General features: G+C 37.9%; 2 protein-coding genes across 2 annotated transcripts in view; both read right to left on the reverse strand.

Moving 5' to 3' along the window:
- Positions 1–13,039, reverse strand: part of LOC127697366 (interferon-activable protein 203-like) — a 61,814-nt gene extending 48,775 nt beyond the window's left edge. Inside the window, exon 1 of the mRNA XM_052200461.1 lies at positions 12,831–13,039. The gene's annotated coding sequence lies outside the window, so the exon portion shown is untranslated. The remainder of the gene's footprint in view (positions 1–12,830) is intronic.
- The window catches only part of LOC127697082 (uncharacterized), a 90,856-nt gene that overhangs the window by 5,271 nt on the left and 61,816 nt on the right, over positions 1–23,769 (reverse strand). Inside the window, exons 8-11 of the mRNA XM_052199937.1 lie at positions 4,371–4,635; positions 3,285–3,451; positions 959–1,123; positions 149–610 (exon numbers count right to left, since the gene is read on the reverse strand). Of these exons, the coding sequence (XP_052055897.1) occupies positions 149–610; positions 959–1,123; positions 3,285–3,451; positions 4,371–4,635 (1,059 nt within the window). The remainder of the gene's footprint in view (positions 1–148; positions 611–958; positions 1,124–3,284; positions 3,452–4,370; positions 4,636–23,769) is intronic.

Below are 23,769 nucleotides of genomic sequence, written 5' to 3' on the forward strand. Positions count from 1 at the left end.
TTGAATTTAGAGAAGGATCAGTATCTATACACAATAAAAATGAGTGATTACTTGAATAAAAGATTGTGTGTACCTATAGATTAATGAAGAAGCTCTACAAGTTTGTGCTAATCTCTGTCATTATATTGTTAGAAGAGAAGGACGTTACCCTGGTTGGACTGCTGTGTACTGTTGCTGAAAGCCATGGAGCAGCATGCAAAGCCCTAGATGCTGTTGCTGGAGACAACTGTAGAGCCAGATTGATGGTTGCTGTTGAAGGAGTTGCATGTGGAGCCAGGAGACTGCTGGAAGCTGTTGATGAAATGGCATATGGAACTAGGGTACTGCTGGATGCTGTAGCTGAACACACCTGGGATGCTTGGACATTCCTAAATGATGTTACTTTAGGAAGGGAAAGCTCCTTCCCAGTACAGGATGTTGCTCCTTGTGTCAATCGAGTGGTACACACACTTCTTGACACTGTTGATGGAGGAACATGAAGAGCCTGGACACAGATGGATCCTGTTCCTGGATGAATTTGAGTAGTCTGGGCTCTGCTTATCGCAATTGACATAGATACTAGAGGAACTGTAAGACTGTTGGGTACTGATGATGGAGTTGCCACAGGAACCTGGAAATAATTGGATACTGTTGGTAAAAGTACAAGAGGGGCCTGAAAGTTTTGGAATCTTTTACAGTACCAGAGTTAAGAGTCTGATTGCTACTGGATGTTGTTGTTTGAGGTACCTTTGTGACAGAATTGCTTCTGGACAGGGTTGCTAGAGGAGGAGGAACCTGAGCATTGTTGTATGCTGTTGCTGGAGTAGGCATCTTTATGAGCTGGGCTGTGTTTGTCAGTGTTGTTGAAGGCATTCTAATAGTTTGGGCATTTCTGGATGCTAATGTTTGGTTGTGAGGAGCCTCTGTGCTACTGAATGCTGCAGGGAAAGGGAAAACATTGGGAATAGAAAAGTGGTACCTCGTTTGAGGAACTGCTGGGTGGTGTTGGTGGAGGCTTAAGAGGAGTCTGGACACAATCTTCATCTCCTTTTGTATTGGTTCCTGACGTTTCTGGAAGCTGAGCCTGCTCCTCGAGCTTGTTTTTCTTTCCACCTTCAGTTTTTGTGATTTGTTTTCTTTTTTTCTGAAAGGGCAACATTGTATTTCTCTTTAGATTCTCTCCTGTGTTAGAAATTAATCTGCTAGTCTTGTTCATAGTAAGCTGTGCTTTTGCATAGTTTTAAGTCCAACCCTTGGGAATTTCATTAAAATTAAATGAAGCACAATATTTTCAAGACCATAAGAATCTTTGCTTTTATGACTAAATTCTATTTGTGCCATTGTGTACACACCTCATTCTTAACAGATGAATTAGATTTTGTAGTGGTTTGAACAAGAATGGCTCCCACAATCTCATAGATTTGAATGGTTGTCCATAAGGGTGTGATACTATTTCACATAGATTCCTGAGTCTTGAGGAGACATATTTGATAAAGACATCCCACTGAAAAATGACTGCCCTAAAATCTCTACCTGTGTGCACATAGACTAGTTGTTGTTCTCTGTGTCAATTCCCACCTATGGCAAAAAAAGCATCTCTAATGAGAGCTGAATGAGGCACATCTCTATAAGTAAGGCACCATATCTTTAGGATTTAGTTTATTGATGTATTCCTTTAGCACATAGTTCCTAGTAGTAAGTTTTCTCCTAGGCACATGACCTATTTAGTCTCAGATTCCTGACCCTCTTTACAGTGTCTGTTACAGGTTCCATCTCTTGGAATGGGCCTTAATCCAAAATAAAATTCATTAGTTACTCCCATTTCAGCTGTAATATTTCTGTGATTTGTGACCTCTCATTTACACTAGATATCTATCAGAGCCTTAAATGGACAAGACAGCCCTCAACTATCCTTCTTAGCTGTGCTGATTCTTTTATATTTCTATCACTCAAAGAAATCTCAGGTTTGTCAGCATCTATAAGAAAAATAGAAAAACCATAATCTTAAAATACTCAGTCAAATGAGAGAACAAACATTACTTTTGTGTCAAAACTGGTAATAATTCAAGAGTATATTATCCAGTTAAGCTCTATCCATTTCCAAACCAGCGTGGATAGAACTTCTGGAGGGATATATTAAGGCTAGAGCAAGATATCAACACTGGAATTCAGAGGATAGATGGGTTTCGACACTTAAAGTGCTTTAAAATGGAATGGCTATACAATGTGTCAACTATTCTGAAGGAGTGTGTATTCTAATATGTGTTTAAAAAAGCTAACAGTTTAGACAAATAAAAGGAAGATATGTGAGAATACAATAGAGGAGAAATGGAGTCCATAGCTTCCGGCATTTGCATGTGCTAGACTCTTTGCTTTCCTCCTCCTACCTGGGAACAAAAGAAACAGACAAACTCCTCGTTGACAGAAGTAACAAGTTCATTAAGTGTTCTCATCTAAACAAAATGTAATGAGTCACCAAATTCTATATTTATATTACATTTTTTGTATCTGTTTCTGTCCTTGTCTGATGATCTATATCATATTCAGCCTCTGATATGATTGATTGATTAAATCTCAGGGATAAGTGGGGAAAATGGTCAGAATTTGGAGACCCGTTCCTGGAATTTGGATTAAAGGAATGAAAAAGGAGCAGAATGCATGTACCTTGACCAATGAAATGTTAGATGAAGCCGCAGATGAGCTCTGGGATATTGGTGACTTGCCCCTGGCTGTGGTTTATTTAGAACAGGGAGACCGATATGGTTCTTTAGATACCATGGTCTTTTTCACTTCAGTCTTATCTTTACTCATACATTATTTTCTGAAAGTATATCCATTGCCCTGTTAATGAATTTAATCAACTGAGCAGTGTGCATCTTCATTATTAGGTAGTAGATTTATTATGCCTGAATATGTTAGTGACTTGAAGGTCCCACCCTCTGGTGAGGTCTAAAATATGTTCACTAATAGTCATAATAATGTGTGTATAAATGGTTTTTTATCAAATTAAGGGAGAAGAAATGTTATAAGTACAATTCTATTATTACTTCAAAGGTAGACACAATTGAATTTGAATTAGCAAAGTAAGTTTGTGTAAATATGCAACAACCACAGCTCTAGTTGGTTTTCAATTTCATGACATCTCTAGAACACATATTAATGCCACATGATCAGTTATGCTGAGCTTCAATAAAAGCTTGAAGAGAAACTGAGAAAGCAGTGAGAACATTATAGACTGAACAGGAGGAAGAGGAATCACCTCTGCCTCTCTGGACTGCCAGCTCACCACTGATCCTCAGGCTCACCTGGGCTGTAGCAGACTCCTCCTGAGCTGTAGAAGTCATTGCCTGAGCTGTGGAAGTCTCCTCTCTTTCGAATTGTGAAAGACACTTGTTCATGTGTTTTGTAGTTGATGTTGCTGTTGCAGGACCTGCTTCTTGCCTATTTATTTCCAGTGATGTTTCTCCTATTGCTAGGATGGGGAAAGTTTTTTAACACAACAAATGCATGAACAAGAAAGCGCACATAAATCACAATATATGGTCTAGGAACCATCTAGTCTTTCTGCCATTTCCTCTCTGCTGCATTTACATCAATGATTATTCCATAACTTACTCTAGTGGCACAGCACCAAAGGCACAATGTTTGACACTGTCTCAGGTTAGAAAAGGGTTTCTTTACTTGTCCCATATAAAATGAGAAAACCCTTCCTGCTCTTGAAACCCACATATCTCAGGCAAGCTTTTCTAATTCTTGTTCTCCTACATTCCCTTCAAAATCCAAAATTTAATCACATTCATTTATTGGTCATAGTTAGTGTATAATTCACTCAAATAATAGATACAAGTAAAAGGAAATCTGACATTAACTTGTGAAATGAAATATTAACTTTCTAATATTAATTATGAACTTTAGGTTTCTAAAATGTTTTTACCCAACTCAATAATTTTATGAAAAGAACTCTTTCTTCACTCCCTATTAAGTCTATATTTAATCAAAGTATAGCCTTATCTTTGTTAATCAAGAAGATGATTGATTATGTTAGTATTCTTAATAGAATAGTTGAGACAATTTGTAATGTGTATATTTAAATATAAATCATAATTTTGTAATTGCCTTTATTACTTTTGAACATGTATGTTATATCTGGAATCTCAATCTTTCATCAAATTCTATTTGTTGTCTTTAATATACACACCAAATATACTCCTTAAATTCAAGCCTCCACTGGAAGAGGAACTTCCTCAGTAGCCAGTCCAAAGGACCAATGTGGCCATGGTCTTTAGTGTGTAAACCAGAGATATGGCAGCTATGTGTAGACCTCAAGGTTATGAAGAGGGTAGAGATAGTAAGCCACTGGCAGGGACAGGGACTTCTTTGTTCCTTGTTACCTTCTGATCTCTCTTTTTTAAGAAATCCAGCATGTCTTCTAAGAGCTTGTAAGTCTTCACAAAACTTGATGAGTTTGCTCAATCCTGCGTCATCTGGGAATTCCTCTTCCATCATGTCAGCAATCTGAACCCTAGTGTATTGCTCTTGCATGCTTCTCTCCAGTCTTAAATCACTGGCCATCAATGACTTAAATAAGCGAAAATGATCATCATTGATGGGTGTGAGTCCTTTGTGCAGAACAATTCTCTTATATTGATTTGCCATCTTTCAAGTTGTTGGTGAGCCTGGAAGGAAAAGTTAGCATATATTGCCACGTATTCCAATACATGAATGTTCACATATTCAGAAATTTCCAAAGAAAGACATGTCTATGGGAATGAGTGAGCTGTGTGGACATACTGCACATAGGTGTGTTCTCAGAAAGAGAGCAGCTTAATAGCTGTCTATGTCACAAGTAGTAATGGGAAAGAATTGCCTTACTAGGATATCTTTGTTATTAATTATGATAGTTGAGTTGCGTCAAGGGTATTTCTGATGAATAGTTTCCTGGAGATAAGCCTCTGTGCCAGAACTTAGGAGTATTGGCTTGTGCCTTCTCTTCTCTACTCTTTAGGTACCTAAACCTTACCCTGGTTGTCTGTCTGCCAGATCCTGACGCCTTGTACCTACTATGGCTGTATTGGTTACTTTTCTTGTCACTATGACAAGAACACCTGCCAGAAGTTACCTATGGGAAGAGTGTTTATGTTGCCCTACAATCTCACAGTGAGTAAATTTTAGTGTCTGAAACCCAGTCTGTCACCGCATAGCCTGTTAAATTTCTACATATACAGCTGAATAAGTCTTTAAGTTAGATCCCAGGTGGCTATAATCCTCTAGCCCTGGGACTATGTTCCCATAACTGCTGTATACCCTAAAGGCTTCACATTTTTCCAAAATAGCATTAACATCTATATCGCAAGTGTTGAAATGCTTGAGCCATCACAACATTTTATATTCAAACCATAGTAATGGCTAATGTGACAAATGAGAAAAGGCCTTCAGTCTCTCACATTATATAAGGGAACCTCTTACCACATCACTGAGTACCTTTTTCCATTATTTCTTCCATAACATCTGCAAGCACTCTTATTTTTCCCTAGGGTAGGTTAATATATTTTCAGTCCTCATTGCCCCATTCCTGTGTTGCTTTACAGAACTTCTACTGACCGCCTCCTCCAGAATCATAGTGTTTATTGTCTGGGAGCATTTCAACACTAGTTCCATCCAATACAAATTGGAAAGGAAGAAGTCAAACTATCATTATTTGCAGATGACATGATAGTCTACCTACGTGACCCAAAAAATTCCACTAGAGAACTCCTATAGCTGATAAACAACTTCAGCAAAGTGACAGTTTATAAAATCAACTCAAGCAAATCAGTGGCCTTCCTATACTCGAAGGATAAGCAGGCTGAGAAAGAAATTAGGGAAATGACCCCCTTCACAATAGCCACAAACAGTATTAAGTATTTTGGGGTGACTCTTACCAAACATGTGAAAGATCTGTATGACAAGAACTTCAAGACTCTGAAGAAGGAAATGCAAGAAGACCTCAAAAAATGGAAAACCTCCCATGCTCATGGATCGGTAGAATCAATATAGTTAAAATGGCCATTTTGTCTACTCTATCTTTTTTATGGTATGCTTTTGAAATTATCTTACTTGCTGGTGGGTTTCCATATGTGCTCTCCTAAACCCTTAGCTTTTCATAGGCCACCAATTACATACTTCTTTCCCCTGTCCCAATTCTTATTTAAACCTTCCTTCATTTCACATTTATCTAATTATACCTCTAAGTCTATTCTCTTTTTTTTGCATTTTTTTAACAAAATGTTATTTTGGAGTGTTTTTATTTTACTTTTTCTCTGATTAGACTTATGCTTTGATGGGTTGGTTTATTTCTGTTTGTTTGATTTTGTTTTTGTTTTTTTAAACATTTATTCTTTATTTACATTTCAAATGATTTCCCCTTTCCTGCCATGCCTCCTGCCCCAAAGTCCCATAATCCATCTCCCCTTCTTCCACCCCCAATCAATCCTTTCCTGCTTCCCTGTCCTGGTACTCCCCTATTCTGCTACATCAAGCCTTTCCAGGACCAGGGGCCTATCCTCCCTTTGATGTTAATCAAAGCCATCCTCTGGTGCCTGTGTTTCTGTATTCATAGGTAACACCATGTGTGCTATCTGTTGATGTTTTTGTCCCTGGGAGCTCTGGGAATACTGGGTGGCTCCTCTAGCTCTTTTCTTATTTGTATGGGGAAATAGGATATTTCCATATAGCTTTTCATATACCCTTCCATACTAAAATCAAGTCATTCATAATTCTAGCACAGATTCAGGTGGAGGTCATTTGTTCCTACCATTTACTAAGAAGCTATTAGCAGATGGTTATTGCAGCTGGAAGGTAAAATAATCATTCTTTCTGAAAGGTGTGTCCAAGGTAAAAATCCCAAGCTCTCATGAATGATCCCACCTCTACTCACACATGATCAGGAGCAATTTAATATAGTGGGTTACCTTACACATACATAGACAAAAGTAGATTTGAGGTTGGATGGGGGATATGTTGGGGGAAGATATAGGGATGAGTTACAGTAAGTTACAAAGCGATTTGATACTTCACTTTAAACCTGCATTAAATGCTTAGGAATAAAGAAAAATTTAAAAATTACTAAACACAAACTCTTGAAAATGGTTCAGTTTATCAAATCATCAGCAAAAGTTAAATAAAAATTATACAAAAAGCTAAATAAAAGCTATAGTGGTGTATAATGTTGTCTACACTTACAATGCTTATTATTACATAGATAAGAAATAAATTGTGAAAAGGATTCAGAGAAACAGGAAATATAACACGTTGTTTGAAAAAATATAATTTAGTGAACCCATGTGAACTGGATGGTTTTGTGTGTCAACTTGACACAGGCTGGAGTTATCACAGAGAAAGGAACTTCAGATGGGGAAGTGCCTCCTTAAAACCAAGGTGTAGGGCATTTTCTCAATTAGTGATCAAGGGAGGAAGCATCTCTGGCCTGGTAGTCATGGTTTCTATAAGAGAGCAGGCTGAGCAAGCCAGGGGAGCAAGCCAGTAGGGAACACCTTTCCATGGTTTCTGCATCAGTTCCTGATTCTTTTTTTTTAATTCGATATATTATTTATTTACATTTCAAATGATTTCCCCTTTTCTAGCCCCCCACTCAACGAAAGTCCCATAAGCCCCCTTCTACCCCCCTGTCCTCCAACCCACCCCTTCCCACTTCCCCGTTCTGGTTTTGCCCTATACTGCTTCACTGAGTCTTTCGTGAACAAGGGGCCACTCCTCCTTTCTTCTTATACCTCATTTGATGTGTGGATTATGTTTTGGGTATTCCAGTTTTCTAGGTTAATATCTACTTATTAGTGAGTGCATACCATGATTCATCTTTTGAGTCTGGGTTACCTCACTTAGTATGATGTTCTCTAGCTCCATTCATTTGCCTAAGAATTTCATGAATTCATTGTTTCTAATGGCTGAATAGTACTCCATTGTGTAGATATACCACATTTTTTGCATCCACTCTTCTGTTGAGGGATACCTTGGTTCTTTCCAGCTTTTGGCAATTATAAATAGGGCTGCTATGAACATAGTAGAGCATATATCCTTATTACATGGTGGGGAATCCTCTGGGTATATGCCCAGGAGTGGTATAGCAGGATCTTCTGCAAGTGAGGTACCCAGTTTTCTGAGGAACCACTAGACTGATTTCCAGAGTGGTTGTACCAATTTGTAACCCCACCAGCAGTGGAGGAGTGTTCCTCTTTCTCCACATCCTTGACAACACCTGCTGTCTCCTGAATTTTTAATCTTAGCCATTCTGACTGGTGTAAGGTGAAATCTCAGGGTTGTTTTGATTTGCATTTCCCTAATGAATAATGAAGTTGAGCATTTTTTAAGATGCTTCTCTGTCATCCGAAGTTTTTCAGGTGAGAATTCTTTGTTTAACTCTGTACCCCATTTTTAATAGGGTTGTTTGGTTTTCTGGAGTCTAACTTCTTGAGTTCTTTATATATATTGGATATTACCCCTCTATCTGATGTAGGGTTGGTGAAGATCTTTTTCCAATTTGTTGTTTGCTGATTTGTCCTTTTGATGGTGTCCTTTGCCTTACAGAAACTTTGTAATTTTATGAGGTCTCATTTGTCAATTCTTGATCTTAGAGCATATACTATTGGTGTTCTGTTCAGAAATTTCTCCCTGTACCGATGTCCTCAAGGGTCTTCCCCAGTTTCTTTTCGATTAGCTTCAGAGTGTCTGGCTTTATGTGGAGGTCTTTGATCCATTTGGATTTGAGCATAGTTCGAGGAGACAAGGATGGATCAATTCGCATTCTTCTGCATACTGACCTCCAGTTGAACCAGCACCATTTGTTGAAAAGGCTATCTTTTTTCCATTGGATGTTTTCAGCCCCTTTGTCGAGGATCAAGTGGCCATAGGTGTGTGGTTTCATTTCTGGATCTTCAGTCCTGTTCCAATGATCTGCCTGCTTGTTACTGTACCAATACCATGCAGTTTTTAACACTATTGCTCTGTAGTATTGCTTGAGGTCAGGGATACTGATTCCCTCAGAATTTCTTTTGTTGCTAAGAAAAGTTTTAGCTATCCTGGGTTAAACCCAGTTCCTGATTCTTGACCTGCTTGAGTATCAGCAGTCCTGACCTCCTTTGGTGGTAAACAGCAATTTGGAAGTGTAAGATGAATAAACCCTTTCCTCCCCAACTTGCTTCTTGGTCATGATGTTTTTTCAGGAATAGAAACCATGACTAAAGCACCATGATTGAAAATATTGTAGAAATTTCTTAAATTAAAAAGCACAACCAGTGTATTCAACTTCTTCCAATAACTGACTATATTATTAAAGGAGATGCAATGGCTATACACAGGTGACAATATTACACTTTTATAATTGTTACATCAATATCCACTATAGATGAAATACAGAATAAGGTAAATATCTTTTAATGGATGAATTAATAAAGAAAATGAGAACCCAGGTAGCATGGTTCATGCATGAAAGTCCAGTACTGGAGAAGTAGAGAGAAGGATCAGGATCACACACCCATTCTCAATCTTGAGACTCTGTCCCAAATATAAATGAAAAAAGCAAAACATACAAAAACACTTGCATGATAAGTACACATTAATGTCAGGGAGAAGTGTCTGCTGTGCAAGCCCCATGGCATGAGATTAGATCTTTGGAACTTTTATAAAGAAAGAGCTCCCCCAAACTGTCCTGTGATTCCATACACATACTGTAATTTGTATATATCTGCTCACATCCTCCTCCAAACCATACATCAATGGTTGATTAACCATTCAAAGCAATTAAATTCTGTCATTTAAAGTTTGAATGAATTTGAATGAAACTGGAGACAAATATGTTCATCAAAATATGACAGATACAGGAAGAAAAATAACTCATGTTTCAGTTATCTACAAAAACAAACTTTGTAGAAGAATGGGATGAAATAGTGGTCAGTAGAGATGGGGAAGAGGCAGTGGCAGGGGAAACATGAAGCTCAATAAAGGAAATTAAAAGACAACATAAGTGTCATCCCAAAATATGGAATCCTAACACATGTAACTATCATTAGTTGAAGACATGGAAATGCTTGTTACTGAGATTAGACTACTACACATTGTATATGCATATTGATTTTATAATGTACTATATAAAGACCTATAAGGTAGAAAAATAAATGAATCATTTAAAACAAAAATGTCAATATATACAGCATTTAGGATGCATGGATTGCATCCTAAATTGCACTCTGCTCTGCACAGTCAGTTCTAAGGCAATCAATTTTATGTAGTGAGACCTTGTTTAAGAAACAAAACCAAAACAACAAAACAAATCAAAAGCACAAAATGAGTCAAATTTTAAAGTGCTTTGGAAAAAAATGTCCTTAAATTGCTGACAAAATACTATTTTATGCATTTAAAAATATTAGAAAAAAATTGATGCTGAAAGACTAAAGACACCAAAATTCTCCCCTGATATAGTTAAGGACCATCTAAGATACTGTCTTAAATCCTGGGGACTTACTACTTAATAATCAAAGATTTAAACCCAAGAAATCTGAAAGCATTTTAACTATACAATTTCCAAATTTTAACAGATTTTCGTTTTATAACTACATTACTCCAATGACCTTAAATAGTACTATGTAGTAAAATACAAAATTAATCATAGATATTTAAGAGGGGCATGGTAGTGAATGTCTATGATTCAAGGCCTCCAGAGGCAGAGGCAGAGGCAGAGGCAGAGGCAGAGGCAGAGGCAGAGGCAGAGGCAGAGGCAGAGGCAGAGGCAGAGGCAGAGGCAGAGGCAGAGGCAGAGGCAGAGGCAGAGGCAGAGGCAGAAGGACTGTAAGTTTGAGACTGGCCTAAGCTATGTGCCAAGTTGCAGGCAAACCTGGCTTGGATAATGAAATTATTTTCAGACACTAATTATAACAAGCAATATTATATATTTAAATAGGTATGACATTGACTAATTATGAGTATGATTTGAAATTTATGCTTATCTCAACTGCTAAAATATTAGGCAAAACATGATGGAAAAATAGAAAAATTTTAGAAAAAGTAGAAACAGTGAACAAGTTTAACTTTGCCCCATTAGAGTTCACCTCCAGCATGGAATGAAGAAGAGAGTATGACCGGTATTGCCTCTTACATCTGATATGGGAGGAGCTAAAAGAGACCTAACCATAAAAATGTCAAGACATTCTATTTAAATAGCCGTATCCACCAAACTGAGACATTTTCTTCTACAGGCTAATGAGAGTTCTCATGTTTAGTATAAATCTCAGGTTTGTACATTCAGAAAACTCGATACTATATTCCTGTTGAAGTGTGCTTTTCAATTAACATTATTTTAGTTATCATTTTTCATGTTTCTGTCTTGTCTTTTACTCAGTCATTTACCACAGTCACCTTGCTCCCATGTATTCGCTAGTGAAGAGAACTGAAGACCAGTTTTAAATACTAACTCATGAAAAGTTAAAGGAATAGCGGTAGCATCTTTATTCTGTCATCTGCCATCTTCATAGTGAAGAATCTGAAACCAGCTATAGCATGCTCAATGCAGTTAGTTCAGTTGGCACCAGCCCTGGTCACCCCACCATCCAACACTGATTTTTGTATGTTTCTTAATACTTTACAGATAGTTCTGATCATATATTTAAGAAACAGTCAGGACTCACCTCCCTGGAAATTTCTGCAGTTATCTACAAATCCGGAGACTTTCAATGACAGAAATGTCCTGCTTGGTTTGAGTAGGTAGGCAGATAAGTCAGTAAATGAGAAACTGAACAGTGGGATGTAAAGGGAGATTCTAGTGATTACGACACTCAGATTTGTTTAATTTCTTCAGTAGCATTGGGTGTGTCTCAATGTGCTATCTCCTTGGGGTGAGGAATGCAGAAACAGCCTGGTCTCTTCCTAGTTTTTTTCATAGCTTTCAATTTCCCTGCCTTGTAAAACCCCTTAACTTCCCTTAAACAGTGTGGTCACTATGAAAAGAAAAATCACAGCTTAGGCAGATGCACATTCTTTTCTTATACATCTCACTAAATAAGAAACTCCTGACCTTATGACTTTTAGAGCAAACCGATTTACATGGCCAGAAGACATATACCTCATATAGATGGAGTACCCAGATCAAGGTGTTAAAATGAGCTGACCAAGGTTTTTCTGCTCTACTTAGGAGTCATGGACAGCTGAGTTGGAGTTTTTATTGTAGTAAAGTACTGAAGGCCTTGTAAGTTGTCGATTTACACCCAAGATTTATAAGCACCAAGCTCTTTCACAAGCCAAAGTCCTGTAGTTTTGGATTGGAGGCCTATGGTTCTGGGATTTAACCACAACTGCCAGCCCAGAATTTGGAAGTTTTCATAATCAACTTCAGGAATCAGCAGGTGAAAGACAGTAGCAAACAGACAGTGCCTTTGTGACCATGGGACCTTGAGAGTGCTTGGTGTCACAGCTCATTGGCTCAGGTGCTAGAATTCTTGGTTCCTAAGTATGGGCGGTTGTCTGAATGCATCTGGTTGTCAGTCTTAGCATCTCATTCTTTAGCTCTTCACAGCCCTGGTTGTCTTTATCTCTGACACCCCTATGTCAGCTCCAGATGCTCTCTGGATTTCTTCACCTGCCTTTTCATCACAATGACCACTGTCAGGACAACCCCACTTCCATCATCCAATCTCTCTCTCTCTCTAAAATTTTATTTCATCTTTTTTTTTTAAACACTCCAGATTTTAGTCCCCTCCTGGTTGACCATCTGCCTATTCCCCATCCCGTAATTCTTCCCTGCCCAGTCTCCAATAGGATGTCTCAACCTCCCACCCACCTCCCACACCCATCCCCACCAGACCTACCCATTGCCGGAGACCTCCAGGCCATGGAGGGTTATGTGCATCTTCTCTGACTGAAACAAGATTCAGTATTCTGTGCTGGATATGTGTTGGGGGCCTCATATAAGCTGGTGTATGCTTCCTGATTAATATTCCAGTGCCTGAGAGATCTTGGGGGGCAGGCTAAATGAGACTGCTGGTTCTCCTACAGTTTTGCCTTCCTCCCAAGCTTCTTCCTCTTTCCCCTAATGCAACCCCAAGGTCAGCAGCTTCTGTCCATTGGTTGGGTGCAAAATTTGCATCTGACTCTTTCAGCTGCTTGTTGGGTCTTCAGGGGCGCAGTCATGATAGGTCCCTTTTTGTGAGTGCTCCAAAGCCTTTGTAATAGTGTCAGAGTCTCAGTAATAGTGTCAGGCTGTGGGCCCTTCCCTTGAGCTGAATCCTACTTTAGGCCTGCCACTGGACCTCTGTTCCCTCAGATGCCTCTACATTTCCATCCCTACAGTTCTTTCAGACAGGAACAATTATGGGTCAGAGTTTTGACTGTGGGATGACACTTTTTTTCCTTGGTTCCCATAGTTTGATTGTATTAAGGATTTTATAATTCCATTCTTTCTTTATTGGATATATTCTTTGTTTTTATTTCAAATGATTTCTCTTTTCCTGGATCTCCCCTCCCCAAAAGTTGCATAAGCCCTATTCCCTTCCCCTGTTCCCTCATCAACCTCTGCCCACTTCCCTGTTCTGTATTCTCCTACACTGCTGCACTGAGCCTTTCAGGAACCAGGGGCCCCTCCTTCCTTCTTATTTGATATCATATGATATGTGAATTGTGTCTTGGGTATTCCAAGCATCAAGGCTACTATCTGCTTATCAGTGAGTACATACCATGAGTGTTCATTTGAGACTGGGTTAACTCACTTAGGATGATGTTTTCCAGCTCCATCCATTTGTCTAAGAATTTCATGAATTTTTTTTCTAATGCCTAAATAAGTACTCCAGTGTGTATATATACCACATTTTTTGTATCTGTTCCTCTGTTGAGGAAAATCTTGGTTCTTTACAGCTTCTGGCTATTATAAATAGGGCTGCTATGAACATAGTGGTGCATGTATCCATATTACATGCTGGGGAATCCGCTGGGTATATGCCAAGGAGTGGTATAGCAGGGTCCTCTGGAAGTGCCATGCCCAGTTTTCTGAGGAACCACCAGACTTATTTCCAGAGTGGTTGTACCTGCTTGTAATCCTACCAGCAGTGGAGGAGTGTACCTCTTTCTCCACATCCTAGCCAATACCTGCTGTCTCATGAGTTTTTAATCTTAGCCATTCTGACTGGAAAGAGGTGAAATCTCAGGGTTGTTTTGATTTGCATTGCACTAATGACTAAAGATTTTGAACATTTATTTCTTAAGGTGCTTCCCAGCCATCCAAATTTCTTCAGGTGAAATTTCTTTGTTTAGCTCTGTACCCGATTTTTATAGGATTATTTGATTTTCTAAGGTGTAACTTCCTGAGTTCTTTGTATATATTGGATATTAGCCCTCTGTCAGATGTAGGGTTGGTGAAGATACTTTCCCAATTTGTTGGTTTCTGTTTTGTCCTTTTGATGGTGTTCTTTGCCTTGCAGAAACTTTGTAATTTTATGAGGTCCCATTTGTCAATTCTTGATCTTAGAGCTTAAGATATTGGTGTTCTGTTCAGGAACTTCCCTCTGTGCCCATGTCCTCAAGGGTTTTCCCCAGGTTATTTTCTATTAGTTTCAGTGTGTCTGGCTTTATGTGGAGGTCCTTGATCCACTTGGAGTTGAGCTTAGTACAAGGAGAAAAGAATGGATCAATTCTCATTCTTCTGCATGCTGACCTCCAATTAAACCAGCACCACTTGTGGAAAAGGCTACCTTTTTTTCCCCCTGAATGTTTTCAGCTTCTTTGTCAAAGATTAAGTGACCATAGGTGTGTGGGTTTATTCCTGGGTCTTCAATCCTATTCCATTGGTCCAGTTGCCTGTCACTGTACCAATACAATGCAGTTTTTAACACTATTGCTCTGTAGTATTGCTTGAAGTCCAGGATACTGATTCCCCCAGAAGTTCTTTTACTGTTGAAAAGAGTTTTAGCTATCCTGGGGTTTTTTTGTTTGTTTGTTTTGTTTTGTTTTGTTTTTCCAGATGAATTTGAGAATTGCTCTTTCTAACTCAATGAAGAACTGAGTTGGGATTTTGATGGCGATTGCATTGAATCATTATATTACTTTTGGCAAGATGGCCATTTTAACTGTATTAATCCTGCCAATCCATAAACATGGAAAATTTTTTTCCATTTTCTGAGGTCTTCTTAAACTTCCTTCTTCAGAGACCTGAAGTTCTTGTCGTAAAGATCTTTCACTTGTTTGTTTAGAGTCACACCTAGATACTTTATATTGTTTGTGGCTATTATGAAGTGTGTCATTTCCCTAATTTCTTTCTCAGCCTGCTTATCCTTTGAGTGTAGGAAGGCTACTGATTTTCTTGAGTTGATTTTATAACCAGCCACTTTGCTGAAGTTGTTTATTCGTTGTAGGAGTTCTCTGGTGGAGTTTTTAGGGTCACTTAAGTAGACTATCATATCATCTACAAATAGTGATAGTTTCACTTCTTCCTTTCCAAATTGTATCCCTTTGACCTCCTTATGTTGTCTAATTGCTCTAGCTAGCACCTCAAGTACAATATTGAAAAGATATGGAGAGAGTGTGTAGCCTTGTCTAGTTCCTGATTTTAGTGGGATTGCTTCAAATTTCGTTCCATTTAGTTTGATGTTAGTTACTGGTTTGCTGTATATTGCTTTTACTATGTTTAGGTATGGGCCTTGAATTCCTGTTCTTTCCAAGACTTTTATTATGAAAGGATGCTGAATTTTGTCAAATGCATTTTTAGCATCTAATGAAATGACCATGTGTTTTTTTTTCTCTGAGTTTGTTTATGTAGTGGATTGCATTTATGGATTTCCATTTATTGTACCATCCCTGCATCCCTGGGATGAAATCTACTTGATCATGGTGAATGATTGTTTTGATGTGTTCTTGGATTTGGTTTGCAAGAATTTTATTGAGCATTTTTGCATTGATGTTCATAAGCGAAATTGGTCTGAAGTTCTCTTTCTTTGTTGGATCTTTGTGTGGTTTTTCATATCAGCTTAATTGTGGCTTCAAGGAACGATTTTGTTCCTTCTCTTTGTATTTTGTGAAACAGTTTGAAGAGTATTGGTGTTAGGTCTTCTTTGAAAATCTGATAGAATTCTGTACTAAAACCATCTGGTCTTGTGCTTTTTTGGTTGGAAGACTTTCTATGACAACTTCTATTTCTTTAGGGGTTATTTTGCTGTTTAGATGATCTATTTGATCCTGATTTAATTTTGGTATTTGGTATCTGTCTAGGAAATTGTCCATTTCATCCAGATTCTCCACTTGTGTTGAGTATAGGCTTTTGTAGTAGGATCTGATGATTCTTTGAATTTCCTCAGTTTCTGTTGTTATATCTCCGTTTTTATTTCTAATTCTGTTAATTTGGATACTGTCTCTGTGCTCTTTGGTTAGTCTGGCTAAGGGTTTGTCTATCTTGTTGATTTTCTCAAAGAGTCAGCTCCTGGTTTTGTTGATCTTTGTATGGTTCTTTTTGTTTCCACTTGATTGATTTCAGCCCTGACATTGATGATTTCCTGTCTTCTTTTCTTCCTGGGTGAATTAGCTTATTTTTGTTCCAGGGCTTTCAGGTTTACCATTATGCTGATAGTATATGTTCTGTCCATTTTCTTTTTCAGGCACTCAGGGCTATGAGTTTTCCTTTTAGCACTGTTTTTATTGTGTCCCATAAGTTTGGTTATCTTGTGCCTTCATTTTTATTAAATTCTAAAAAGTCTTTGATTTCTTTCTTTATTTCTTCTTTGGCCAAGTTATCATTGAGTATTCTTCAGCCTCCATGTGTTTGTCAGGTTTCAGCTGTTTTTGTTGGCATTGAAGACCACTTTTAGTCCATAGTGACCTGATCTGAGGCATGGGATTATTTCAATCTTCTTATATTTGTTGAGGTCTGTCTTGTGAGCAATTATATGGTTGATTTTGGAGGAGGTACCATGAGGTGCTGAGAAAATGTTATATTCTTTTCTTTTAGGATGAAATGTTATCTATCTATCCATCTATCTATCTATCTATCTATCTATCTATCTATCTATCTATCTATCTATCTATCTATCTATCTATCTAATCTAATCTATATCTATGTCTCTCTATATATACATGTATATATGTTTAATCCAATTGGTCTAAGGCTTCAATTAATTTCACTGTGTCCCAGTTTAGTTTAGGTTTTCCTGATCGGTTCATTGAGGATAGTGAAGTGTTAAAGTCACCCACAATTTTTGTGTTAGGTGCAATGTGTGCTTTGAACTTTAGTAAAGTTTCTTTTATGAATGAGGAATGAGGAATGAGAGTGCCCTTGCATTTGGAGCATAGATGTTCAGAATTGAGAGTTCTTGGTGGATTTTTCCTTTGACCAGCAAGAAGTGTCTCTTCTTTGACCAGCAAGAAGTGTCCCTCAGTGGCTCTTTTGATGATTTTAGGTTGAAAGTCAATTTTATCTGATATGAGAATGGCTACTCCTGCATGTTTCCTGAGATCATCTGCTTGTAAAATGTCTTCCAACCTTTTACTCTAAGGTAGTTTTTGTCTTTGACACTGAGGTGTGTTTCCTGTATGCAGTAAAATGTAGGGTCCTGTTTAAGTATCCAACATGTTAATCTATGTCTTTTTATTGGGGAATTGAGTCCATTGATGTTAAGAGATATTAAGGAATAGAAATTATTGCTTCCTGTCATTTTTGATGTTATTTTTATAAGTGAGTGGTTATCTTCTTTTGGGTTTGATGAAAGAAGGTTACTATCTTGCTTTTTCCAGGGTGAAGTTTCCCTGTTTGTATTGGAGTTTTCCACCTATTTTCCTTTCTAGGATTTGTGGAAATATATTGTATAAATTTGGATTTGTCATGGAATATCTTGGTTTCTCCATCTATGGTAAATGAGAGTTTTGCTTGGTATAGTAGTCTTGGCTGACATTTGTATTCTCTTAGAGTCTGCATGAGATCTACCACTATCTGTCATGGTCTCTGTTGAGAAGTCTGGTATAATTCTGATAGGTCTTCTTTTATATGTTACTTGGCCTTTTTCTCTTAATGCCTTTAATATTCTTTCTTTGTTTAGTGTATTTGGGTTTTGCTTTGATTATTATGTGATGGGAGGTATTTCTGTTCTGGTCCAGTCTGTTTGGTGTTCTGTAGGCTTCTTGTATATTCATGGGCATCTCTCTCTTTAGATTAGGGAAGTTTTCTTCCATAGTTTTGTTGAAAATATTTGCTGGTCCTTTAAGTTGTAAATCTTCATTCTCATCTATACCTATAATCCTTAGGTTTGGTCTTCTTATCGTGTCCTGGATTTCCTGGATGTTTTAGATTACAAGCTTTTTTGCATTTTGCATTTTCTTTGACTGGTGTGTCAATGGTTTCTATAGTATCTTCGGCATCTGAGATTCTTTCTTCTATCTCTTGTATTCTGTTGTTGATATTTGCATCTATGACCCCTGATTTCTTCCCAAAGTTTTCTGTCTCCAAAGTTATCTCCCTTTGTGATTTCTTAGTTGTTTCTACTTCTCTTTTTAGATCTTGCATGGTTTTTCTCAGTTCCTTCACTTGTTTGTTTTTTTCCTGTAATTCTTTAAGAGATTTTTGTGTTTCCTCTTTCATAACTTCTGCATGTTGACCCAAGTTCACCTTTATTTCTGTAAGTGAATTTTGTCTTTCCTCTTTATTGGCTTCTATCTTTTGACCCATATCTCCTGAATTTCTTTAAATGATCTTTGTGTTTCCCTTGTGCAGGTTTCTAACTTTTGATCCATTTTCTCCTGTATTTCTTTAAGAGATTCATTTATGTCCTTCTTGTGTTCCTCTAACAGCACCATGACCAATGATTTTAAATCCTAATCTTGTTTTTCTGGTGTGTTGGGGTATCCAGGACTTGCTGTTGTTGAAGAATTGGGTTCAGATGCTGACGTATTTCCTTCATTTCTGTTAGTAACCTTCCTATGTTTGCCTTTTGCCATCTGGTTATCTCTGGCATTATTTGGTCTTGTCACTGGCTGGTGGTTGAACCCCTTTTGAACATGTAAGGCTGTTTCCACACTGCTAGATGACTGTGTTTTCCCTGGCACAGATTGCTGATGTGCTGTCCTCCTCTTGGGTGCCCTTGGAGCCCTGGTGTGTCTTGCTCCAAACAATACTATACTCATGTTGTCTCTGTGAACCTGGTGCTGCCTGTCTGCTCCATCAGGGAGCAAAGATGTCAGATGCTGCAGGGACCTTTTCCAAGTGCTGATCATTCTGAAGGGCAAATGACCCCTGACAGGGTTGGCACACAGACAGCCTGCAGAGCTGCCCAGACCCTGGGTGCAGGCAAAAGCCTGACAGGCTGAGGCCCAAGCAATGCTAGCCTCAGGCTATATCTGCTTACCTGGTGCTTTCTTTTAGATCTCTCTGGCGTCCAGGAGCCAAGATGGTGGAGCACCCCTCCAAGTGCTGGTCAATCTGCAGGGCAAAGGATCCCCGACAGGGTTGGCACAAAGGCAGCCTTCAGAGCTGCCCTGGGCCTGGGTGCAGTCAAAAGCCTGATAGGCTGAGATCCAAGAGATGTTAGCCTCTATAATTCTATTCTAAAAGATGCTTAGTTCCTTCTTGATTTCTTTTTTGACCCAGTTTATACCTGGTTTGAACCTGGTGCATTTATTTCCCCTGAGTGTAATGCAGTTCCTTGTCAAAGTGTGTGTGTGTGTGTGTGTGTGTGTGTGTGTGTTTCTTTTTTTTGTGATTCTTTTTTTTTTCTTTTTTAAAATTTTCTATATTCTTTGTTTACATTCCAAATGCTTTCCCCTCTCCTAGTTCCCCCCTCCCCATATGTCCCATAAGTCCTTTTCTCTCCAACCATTCTCCAATCATTCCCCTTCTCTTTTCTCTGTCCTGGTACTCCCCTACAATGTTGGATCAAGCCTTTCCAGGATCAGGGCTCTCTTCTTCCTTCTTCTTGGGAATCATTTGATATGCCAATTGTGTCTTCAGTATGCAGAGCTTCTGGGCTAATTACTATCCACTTATCAATGATTGCATCCCATGTGTGTTCTTTTGTGATTGGGTTACCTTGCTTATGATGATATTTTCCAGTTCCAACAATTTGCCTAAAAAATTCATGAATTCATTGTTTTTAATTGCTGAGTAGTATTCCATTGTTTAAATATACCACGTTTTCTGTATCCATTCCTCCACTGAGGGAAATCTGGGTTCCTTCCAGCTTCTGGTTATTATAAATAAGGCTGCTATGAACATAGTGGAACATGTGTCTATATTGCATATCTCGGTATATGCCCAGGAGAGATATAGCAGGGTCCTCCAGAAGTGTCCCGTCTAGTTTTCTGATGAACCTACGGACTGATTTCCATAGTGGTTGTATCATCTTACAATCTCACCAGCAGTGGAGGAGTGTTCCTTTTTCTCTGCATTCTTGCCAACACCTGTTGTCTCCTGAGTTTTTAACCTTAGCCATTCTGACTGGTATGAGGTGAAATCTCAGGATTGTTTTGATTTGCACTTCCCTAATGACTGATGATGTTGAGCATTTCTTAAGGTGCTTCTCGGCCATCCGAATTTCTTCAGGTGAAAATTCTTTTTTTTTTAGATCTGTACTCCATTTTTTAATAGTGTTATTTTGTTCGCTGGGGTCTAATTTCTTGAGATCTTTGTATATATTGGCTATTTGCCCTCTGTCAGATGTAGGGTTGATGAAGATCTTTTCCCAATTTTTTGGCTGCCGTTTCGTCCTTTTGACAGTGTCATTTGACTTAAAGACACTTTATAATTTTATGAGGTCCCATTTGTCAATTCTTGATCTTAGAGCATAAGTTATTGGTGTTCTGTTCAGGAACTTTTCGCCTGTGCCCATGTCCTCAAAGGTTTTCCCCAGTTTCTTTTCTAATAGTTTCAGTGTGTCTGGTTTTACGTGGAGGTCCTTGATCCAATTGGTATTAAGCTTAGTACAAGGAGATAAAAATGGATCAATTCACATTCTTCTGCATGCTGACCTCCAGTTGAACCAGCACCATTTGTTGAAAAGGCTATCTTTCTTCTATCTCTTGTATTCTATTGTTGATTTTTGCATCTCTGGCTCCTGATTTCTTCCCAAAGTTTTCTATCTCCAAAGTTATCTCCCTTTGTCATTTCTTAGTTGTTTCTACTTCTGTTTTTAGATCCTGGATGGTTTTGCCCAGCTCCTTCACTTGCTTGTTTGTGTTTTCCTATAATTCTTTAAGAGATTTTTGTGTTTCCTCTTTCATGACCTCATCCTGTTGACCAAAGTTCTCCTGTATTTCTTTAAGTGATTTTGTGTTTCCTCTTTATTGGCTTCTTTCTATCTTTTGACCCACATTCTCCTGAGTTTCTTTTAATGATTTTTATGTTTCCCTTGTAAGGGCGTCTAACTTTTGATCCATTTTCTCCTGAATTTCTTTAAGAGATTTATTTATGTCCTTCGTGTGTTCCTGTAACAGCATCATGACCAGTGATTTTAAATCCAAATCTTGTTTTTCTGGTGTGTTGGGGTATCCTGGACTTGCTGTTATGGCAGCTCATTGGGTTCAGATGCTGCCATATTGCCTTGATTTCTGTTAGTAACATTCCTACATTTGCATTTTGCCATCTAGTTCTCATTGGTGTTAGTTGGTCTTGTTATCAATGCAGGACTTACCTGTGCAAGCTGCCTCCTCACAGCTGGCCTCCGGCTTCACAGCTGGCCTTCTGCACTTCCTGGAGATGGGGTGCTGTGGCCCAGGCTGTTTCTGATGTTTCTGGAGACTGGAAATATGTGTGTTTTTCTAAGGCACCTTTCCTCAAAATAATTCCAGGACATTTATATGCCCTCTCTGTCCTGATTTAGCTTCTAAATAAATGACACAGACATTTGTATTTTGTTAATAAGCTGTTGTCAGGTTCTAACCTATTTTAACTTTCAAAAGCTAATACCCAGACATGTGCCTAATTACTTGCCAATCTGGTCTTCTCTGACTTACTCTGGTCCATATGTGACCACATATTGACTTGCTCATTGGGACTTCATGAGAAATCTTTCTGGTCCCACCATATGTTGTCTTCATTCCTTCCTCTCTCTGTGTGATCTTCTCTACTTCCTCTCTCTCTACCTGGGACCCTGGTTGGAATCCAACGTTCATTCTTCCTATCTCCTCTGCCCAATCATAGGCTGAATCAGCTCTTTATCATCCCATCAGAGATGATGAAGAACAATTTTACATAACAATGAGAACAAGGACACATTTGATTATGCCTTCATCTAGACTGTAGACAGATGTCTAGGCATAGAAATAAGCATCTGAATACACATTGTACAAGACCAATCCCCAAAACATGGGTTTGTATACTTCCTGTTGTTTCTATTGTTGACTTGCAGTTTTAATCACTTAAAGTCAGATTAAATACAGAATGTTTTCTGAAGTTTTCAATATCTGATAAGCCTTGCTGTATCTTCAAATATGCAGTAAATTTTGACAGAAGTTCCATCGATTTCTGAGATAGAAGTACATTCTTTAGTGTTTAGATAGTATTTTCTGTAGCTATCTGTTAGATCTATTTGATTGATGATGTTACTTTCCTCCAAAATTTCTCTGTTAATTTTTGTCTGGATGACTTGGTTATTGGTGAGGGTTGAATATTGAAGTCACTCAGTACTACTGTGCTAGGCTCAATATATAATTCTAGCTATAATAATATTTCTATTATGAAACTGAATACCATTATGTCTGGTGTATAAATGTGAAGACATAAAATTTTCTTGATATGATTTCCTTTAATGATTATACAATATCCTTCATTTTAACTTCTCGTTAGTTTTGACACAACGTTTTTGTTATTAAATATTAAAATAGCTTTTATACCCTGAATCCTTCTTTATTCCATTTACCTAGAAAATCATTTTCCATTTTCCACCCTAAATTTATGGTAGAGTTCAGAATGGTAGAGTATATTGTTATTTAATGCAGCAGATAGATCCTGGTTTCTAATCTAATCTGTTAGTCTGTGTCTTTTTGTTTGAGGGATTGAGACCATTAATATTGAGAGTTATTACTGAATAGATCTTATTAATTCCTTAATTATTTATTTTTTATTATTTAGTTATAATGGACTTTTCCCTCTTTAGGTGAACTGTTCTTGGATTATTTATTCCTTGTGTCATCTTGGGTATATTAACCTTTCATATTGAAGTTTTTGAAGTTTTGTAGTGTCTTCTGTTGATCTGGATTAGTAGAGGGAAATTACCAAAATTTTTTTTTAAATCATGAACTATTTTCTATCTCTGTGTATAGTGTTATATCTACGTATATATGCAAATATATTTATCATTATTTATATTACATATATCTGGTATCTGTAATACCAATATCTCATTATATATATATACCAGTTACCATTTTTTATATTACATATATCTGGTATCTATAATACCAATATCTAGAATATATAACATGCCAGTTGTTTCTGTTGTTGAATTGCTGTTTTAATCAATAGGGGTCAGATTAGATGTAGCAATATATATATATATATACATATTTTTTTTTCTGGATATTGCTATCTAGGATGACATTTGTGGTCTTTGAAAGTTTGGAGAACACTTGCCCTAACCATTCTTCTTAGAATCCCCACAGAATGTTAAGGCTTATTTTAATAGTGCCTTTATAAGTGATTTGTTTTTCTACCCTTCCCGCTTTAAATATCTCTTCTTTGTTCTGTACATTTAATGCTTGAGTTATTATACAACACAGAGAATTTCTCTTCTGGTCCTGTCTCTTTCATGTGCAGTATGGTGCTTGCACCTTCATAATCATCTC

The sequence above is a fragment of the Apodemus sylvaticus genome, chromosome 12 (genome assembly GCF_947179515.1).
Source record: "Apodemus sylvaticus chromosome 12, mApoSyl1.1, whole genome shotgun sequence".
NCBI classification, from domain to species: domain Eukaryota; kingdom Metazoa; phylum Chordata; class Mammalia; order Rodentia; family Muridae; genus Apodemus; species Apodemus sylvaticus.